Here is an 8,184-nt window from a genome sequence, read left to right as displayed (position 1 = left end):
GATATATATGTCACTCGTTAATCATTGTCAACTTAGTTTCAATGCCCTAGACATTAGGTATACCCTTGGGCCTAAGAAAGCTATAGCTTCATACATTGCCGTCTCCGAGAATCGTGAAAATAAATTTGACCGGAGGCGAAAAAAATTCGGGCCTTAAATAGCTGAGTAATTGGCCAATTGGGTTTCAACATGAAGAATACATATATATATATATATATATATATATATATATATATATATATATATATATATATATATATATATATATTGTATTCTTCATGTTGAAACCCAATTGGCCAATTACTCAGCTATTTAAGGCCCGAATTTTTTTCGCCTCCGGTCAAATTTATTTTCACGATTCTCGGAGACGGCAATGTATGAAGCTATAGCTTTCTTAGGCCCAAGGGTATATATATATATATATATATATATATATATATATATAACTTTAAAACTTTAAAAATATATAATTCAGGCCAATGGGTGTCGATCCAAGGTCGGGCGATCACCCTGCCCTGCCTCATAGCCGGGCCTTGGTTTCATACCCAACTGTTATTAAGCATTAATACTCCATATAAAGTTTCATAGAGCAGATAATTAAAAAATGATAACAACCACAATTAAATATATTCATTGTTCATAACTCCAAAATTGTTCGACACGATTAAGGAACCAACAAGTATGCCTAACCTTCTTATGTGTATCTGCCACTTTCCACCAAGCGTCATCTTTCGATGGATGTGTGGAAATATACATAACTTCATGTTTTAGGTCCTTAGCGTTTTAATGTTTTGTGGAAATATCCACGCACTACCTTTCTATGAAATACTTATCACTTCAAATTTTTGACTATTCATGAGAGAGGTGCCATCAATGTCAACCTAGTCAAGTTTAATTATTAAATATACTTGATGAAGTTTTAATATTTAACGCAATTCAGGTGACGATTGACTGTGAGTGAACCATGGTGGACCATAGATATGTAGGTGCGACAACAGTGTATGACAAGAATCTCCGTTAACCGAGAGTGTGTCGCTATACAAAATCACTAGAGGGAGCGAATGGAAATTACGAGGGAGGAATGAGCAACGCGCTGGTTTTTAATATTGCCTACAAATTATCAACGGCTATATCCACGACCTTTTTTTCACTTTATTTCGTCATACTTGTTCATCGGTATATGGGGACGGACTACTAACAACATGGGAATCTCATAGTGATCCATGTTGGGTATTAGCGACAAATAACCTACGAACAAGTTCTTTTTTACCTTACCGAGTAACTTTCTGATATGCATATATGAAAACAACTTTTTAACCCCGTAATGGGTTTTGACGTATGTTATTAGTAGAGGTACATATTCGAACGGGTATCCTATGATAAAAGGAATGCTAATGATCATGGACTCACACTAACAACCTTAAATCAAAAGGCAAATTTCTATAACCCATACTTTGACTTAGAATCTTCTAGGCAGGACAACAAGATGTATCACCCATCAAATGTTTTTACAAACAACTCGACAATGTCTTGGTAAATCCTAACAAATTCTTAAACCCGGCCTATTATTTTAGTTTAATCCTAATTCCTAAGGTAGCCTGCCTATTATACAGAAAATCCCTTTGAATTGAATTCATCAAGCACACGTTAAAGTGTCAAGCCTTAGATAATAACCCGAAGAATATAACCCAAAATAGAATACATCAATCCAAATGTGGCCTACACAACCACATGAATTCGAACAATGAAAAAAAAATCAACATAAATAGGTACCCATATTCATCATAAGAGTAAAATACCCAAAAACTTTTACAAAAATTAACATATGTTCATATTCATCATAAGGTCGGTCAGTCGATAAATTGTTCTTACAGAAACTAGCAAACCTGAAACTTCTTGTGCCATGTATTCCGTTGGTAATCGATCTGTCGATAGATATCTATGGATTACCTGCCATTTAAGTTACCTTTTCTAGTTAATATCCATCGGAATTCCCACTGTGATTATTGTAGGTGTATGGTACTAAACCCGGTTTTACGACCCTAAATTTATTATGTTTGGCTTATTTTATTATATGGACTAATAAAATGTTATTGGGCTGAGGGGGTTTTGTGGAGGTAACCCTAACTGGGCTAGGCCCATTAGGGTACCATGATGGTGGCCATGAGGCTCCCTATATAAGGAGGTCTCCACCTCCTTATTAGGGGTTGGTCATTCTCAATAAGAGCCACCACCATATTTTTGTGTCTGTGAACAAGAGATCCTGGAGATTTCTTAGCGGTCACCTCCACACCCCCAAAAAGTCATTGCAGATCCCAACCAGCCGGAGAAGAAGATCAAGACGTGGTTCGTTCATCTTGAAATCCGTGGAAACATCGTCATGGATCAGGTCAGATTCATCTCGTGCTTCGACATTGGCGCCATCCGTGGGACGGCAATGAACCACACTTCGCTTCTCGTCTCGGCCCTCCGATCTGTTCATCAATATCTCGGGTCTACGGTTTCTTCTTTCAGATATGTTCTATGGAAATCCAAAAATCCGTAGATCTAAAAAATACTTCCAGATCTGGAAATACACAGGAAGAAATACCACCGAACTTTTGGAGAAAACCCTTAGATCTGTGTTTTTTCTAAGTGAAATATACCAAATCTAGTTATGATTTTTTCAGATCTGGGTTCGTTTGAGCAACAGTCACACTTCATATTCATAGATCTATAAATCCTATTAGATCTGTTGGTTTTACATAAAACCTACCTGATGTGGATATTCAAAATCCCTAGATCGTGCGCGCCACCGCGGATCAAAATCGCTCCCTGTGGATCAACTTTGGATTCCGCATGCGCGCTCCCGGCGATCACTCTACGCCACAGCGGGTCGCATGCGCGCTCCCGGCGATCACTACAAGCCACAGCGGGCCGCATGCGCGCTCCCGGCGATCACTCTACGCCACAGCGGGCCGCATGCGCGCCCCCGGCGATCACTCTACGCCACAGCGGGTCACATGCGCGCCCCCGGCGATCACTCTACGCCACAGCGACTTGCATGCGCGCTCCCGGCGATCACTCTACGCCACAGCAGGTCGCATGCGCGCTCCCGGCGATCACTCTACGCCACAGCGGGTCGCATGCGCGCTCCCGGCGATCACTACACGCCACAGCGGGCCGCATGCGCGCTCCCGGCGATCACTCTACGCCACAGCGGGTCGCATGCGCGCTCCCGGCGATCACTCTACGCCACAGCGGGTCGCATGCGCGCCCCCGGCGATCACTCTACGCCACAGCGGGTCGCATACGCGCTCCCGGCGATCACTCTACGCCACAGCGGGTCGCATGCGCGCTCCCGGCGATCACTCTACGCCACAGCGGGTCGCATGCGCGCCCGCGGCGATCACTCTACGCCACAGCGACTTGCATGCGCGCTCCCGGCGATCACTCTACGCCACAGCGGGTCGCATGCGCGCTCCCGGCGATCACTCTACGCCACAGCGGATCGCATGTGCGCTCCCGGCGATTACTCTACGCCACAGTCACGCATATCACATGCTCATGAAGACAGCCAAAACCTATGCTCGTGGCGCATATCACATGCTCACGCATCACGCATGCTCACGCGTATCACGTATGCTCACGCATACCACATATGCTCACGCATCACGTATGCTCACGCATATCACATGCTCACGCATCTCATATGCTCACGCATCACATATGTTATTGGGCTTCACGTACGCTCATGCATATTAGATGCTCACGCATCATGCACGCTCACGCACCACATCTGCGCGTGAGAATAAAGGAGACATTGCGCAGGCCGCGCGTAAGCGACATAACAAATGAACAGTCTAATCCAAATCAGGATAAGAACAACCATGATTGTACTCATATGGCTACGCGCCATACTTAAAGGTTGGGAATCCTCATAATATCCCATATGGCTACGCGCCATACTTAAAGGTTGGGAATCCTCATAATATCCCATATGGCTACGCGCCATACTTAAAGGTTGGGAATCCTCATAATATCCCATATGGCTACGCGCCATACTTAAAGGTTGGGAATCCTCATAATATCCCATATGGCTACGCACCAAACTTAAAGGTTGGGAATCCTCATAAACCCATAGGCCACGCGCCAAGCTTAAAGGTTGGGCACACCTCATAATTTGCCCGAGGATGGGAACCATGCAATACATCCACTTTTAGTTGACATGTTTTTGCAGGTTCGGCTACGAGCCGCACAAACACCTATGACATCATTATTATTATCTGGCCATTTGTGCCTCCATTATTATTTTGAAAACAGGCCGGGATATTCATCCTGCGCGGAGGAGGCCCTTGTGGGCCAGTCATTATCATCATTTTATAGCTCGTAAGTCGCCTCGCGCGCAAGCTTTTATTATTCTTATAGCTCGTAAGACGCCTCGCGCGCAAGCTTTTATTATTCTTATAGCTCGTAAGACGCCACGCGCGCAGGCTTCATTATTCTCATAGATCCGTAAGTCGCCTCGTGCGCAGGCTTCATTATTTTTACAGCTCGTAAGTCGCCTCACACGCGCAAGCTTTATTTTTCATATAGCTCGTAAGACGCCTCGCACGCAAGCTTTTATTATTCTTATTGCTCGTAAGACGCCTCGCGTGCAAGCTTTTATTATTCTTATAGCTCGTAAGACGCCACGTGCGCAGGCTTCATTATTCTCATAGATCCATAAGTCGCCTCGCGCGCAGGCTTCATTATCTTTACAGCTCGTAAGTCGCCTCACGCGCGCAAGCTTTATTATTCTTATAGCTCGTAAGTCGCCTCGCGCGCAAGCTTTTATTATTCTCATAGCTCATAAGTCGCCTCGCGCGCAAGCTTTATTATTCTCATAGCTCTTAAGTCGCCTCGCGCGCAGGCTTTTATTATTCGGCGTGCTATATCTTATTCATGCTAGTGCACCATCATTATCATAAAAACCACAACACGTCACCATCATGAAGACAACCTCCCAAAACTCAAAGACAATAAAGATAAGGCCGAAGAAAAGGGAAAAAACCGCCTCACGCCCTAACACACCTCATAAAGTCCAGCGCTCCACCTAAACGCTTGCGCGCCCACGAGCAACGCTGGACTTGGGGGGGCTTGTAGGGGTATGGTACTAAACCCGGTTTTACGACCCTAAATTTATTATGTTTGGCTTATTTTATTATATGGACTAATACAATGTTATTGGGCTGAGGGGGTTTTGTGGAGGTAACCCTAACTGGGCTAGGCCCATTAGGGTACCATGATGGTGGCCATGAGGCTCCCTATATAAGGAGGTCTCCACCTCCTTATTAGGGGTTGGTCATTCTCAATAAGAGCCACCACCATATTTTTGTGTCTGTGAACAAGAGATCCTGGAGATTTCTTAGCGGTCACCTCCACACCCCCAAAAAGTCATTGCAGATCCCAACCAGCCGGAGAAGAAGATCAAGACGTGGTTCGTTCGTCTTGAAATCCGTGGAAACATCGTTATGGATCAGGTCAGATTCATCTCTATATAAGGAGGTCTCCACCTCCTTATTAGGGGTTGGTCATTCTCAATAAGAGCCACCACCATATTTTTGTGTCTGTGAACAAGAGATCCTGGAGATTTCTTAGCGGTCACCTCCACACCCCCAAAAAGTCATTGCAGATCCCAACCAGCCGGAGAAGAAGATCGAGACGTGGTTCGTTCATCTTGAAATCCGTGGAAACATCGTCATGGATCAGGTCAGATTCATCTCGTGCTTCGACAATTACCAACAGAAACCATATGTTTGAAACTTTCCATTGATAATACTAATTTTTATTCTAGTAAATTACTCTCCTAAATGAAAGACATTTGGAAAAGTGTTGAGAACAATTAACACTAGCAGAATGAAGAAAAGTTCATACAACATATACACTCTTAATCACAAATTAATGAAGTAATTTTATGATAAAAGAAGCTTAGATTGAGACATTGAGAACAATTTAACAATTTGGTGAACCAATGAATGACGGTCACAAAATTCAAGATCTTTATAGCACCCGAAAAAGTTTAAGTGAGGGGTTCTTTTTTTTTAACACAATAGAGATATGCATGTTACTCATATCTCCTTTTGTACACTGTCTAATGGCTAGGTATATTACTTAGGCAACTCTATTTTTGGCCCTTTAAAACTCCTATGTAACGGTTTTCCTCCGCTTGGTATTGCAGATATCTTCGGACGACTTGTCGCACGAAGAAGATGAGACTGAGGACTCGATAACTTTCGCTACATGTCGCTTTTTGTTCTTATACTTTTTGAGATACTCTTGGTGTGACCCAATCAAATGCGGGAAATTAAGCAAAGCTTGAGAGCCACGATGCTTAAAAGCTGATTGATCGTACGCCATGGCTGCTTCCTCTGGTGTGTCGTACGTCCCTAGCCACAATCTCGAACCTTTCTTCCCTGGGTTCCTCATCTCTGCTGTGAACTTCCCCCATGGTCGCCGTCTTACGCCTCTATACCTCCTGTCGGGTGTAAATGGTAGCTGTGTAGCGGGAAAGCCATCCCCGTCATCTTGATGTGTTTCACCCCCAAATGGAATGATATTCCCCGTCGAGAAATCCAACTTTAGCGGCTTGTTTGATGCTTCGGTCATGCTCTTGTCGATTGCGGATATATTAGGAAAGATGGTTGGAGATAGCTGTGGTTGTGTTTCTTGAAAGATGTTTGGAGTTTCATTGACTTCTTTATTGGTGTCTTGCAATATTTTTGGGGTGTTATTTTGGTTGTGATATGAATTTGTGACTTCATTAATGTTTTGGTCATTGTTTCCAACTAACAAATTGTGAGTTTCATCATCCATTGTATATGAAGATAACAAGCTTGAACCCGCGCTATACGCCTTGGTTGAGTTCGATGAACTCAACCCGGTGAAAAAGTTTGAGACATCATCCATGTTTATGGATGATTCAAACGTGGTGTTGTGGAAACTCCAATCATTGAAGTTACAACTCCAAAAACTATCAAAATGATCATCAAGAAGATATTTTCGAATCGATTCGAGGTTGGACAGATTTGCATCTACTTTTGTAAGCATTGTTCTTTTATATGTTGGATGAAAGAACATGCAAGTAGGGGATGAAGTGTTTTGAGAGAACAAAAATATTTGTGACTGCCCGCTATATATAAAGGAAGAAGCATTAGTTGATTGTTGACTAGTATAGTGATGCATGTGGCTGCGTAATTGGTATAAAGTGGTCTTTGGTAAATAACAAATAAAAGATTATAGCATTTTATAATATTCAAATACAAATAAAAAGTCAATATACGAACTAAAATTCATTGAATGTGTACGAATTAAATCTTAAGTATTGATTTAGTACGTAATTTAATGTTTACATAGTGAGGGGGTAGTAACGTTTCCTAATAACTGAGGTTAATGTATAGTTGACAAAGTAGAAAAGATCAAATTATATATTGGTATGTTTTAATTTGTTAGTTTAATCAAATTTTATTGAGTTTTTTTTCTTTTTTAACGTCAAATGACTGTGAAATATGATATTTTTTTACTTAAAAAGAATATTATGTTTTAATGTAGGTATTTAGTATTTTATTATTTTTATGAAAACATTACTACGGTGCAACTAACAGTTAAGAGTATCTTTGATTAGAGGTAATGAAATAAAAATGGGAATGAAATAGAAGAAAGAATTGAATAAATAAGGGAATGAAATTGATTATTACTATTTATTTGTTTTGTTTGATTAAATTGTGAGAATAAAATAGATTATTAGTTTATGTTGTTTAGTATAAAAAAATTGTAGAAATAATAAAAACACTGCTATAAGAAATTAATTTTTTTTACCAAAATAAAAAAAACTGCAATGAAGACTGTGGTGATGTTAGCTCCGGCGACGAAAATGGTGGTGGTGGCGCGGTCAGGTGGTTGTGGTGGGGGTGGGGGTGGTCAAGCGGTGGTAGTGGTTGTGGTTATTGTTGTTATTGTTAGGTGGTGGTGGATTTAAGAAAATAGGATAAAAGATTAATGAAATGAAAAAAAAAAGGAATAAATGATTTTAATTAAATGAGATTTCATTTGTAATTGATAATTTCATTCTATTAAGCAATCAAATATGTTGTCGTTCAAAAAATGATAAAAGTTAACCGCGAGATCGACATCCAATGATAATAATAAAAATAATGATAATGATAA

General features: G+C 41.3%; 1 protein-coding gene across 1 annotated transcript; it reads right to left on the bottom strand.

Moving 5' to 3' along the window:
* Positions 1-6,165: 6,165 nt before the first annotated feature.
* LOC143533391 (uncharacterized) lies at positions 6,166-7,068 on the bottom strand. Its single transcript, XM_077028196.1, has one exon. It carries the CDS (start codon positions 7,066-7,068, stop codon positions 6,166-6,168), a length of 903 nt encoding a protein of 300 aa, XP_076884311.1.
* Between the last annotated feature and the right edge of the window lie 1,116 nt (positions 7,069-8,184).

Source organism: Bidens hawaiensis, unplaced genomic scaffold (genome assembly GCF_021521415.1).
Source record: "Bidens hawaiensis isolate Kalapana, Puna unplaced genomic scaffold, B.hawaiensis_p1.1 tig00009686_1, whole genome shotgun sequence".
NCBI lineage: Eukaryota > Viridiplantae > Streptophyta > Magnoliopsida > Asterales > Asteraceae > Bidens > Bidens hawaiensis.
This window is presented reverse-complemented; position numbering and strand designations above follow the sequence as displayed.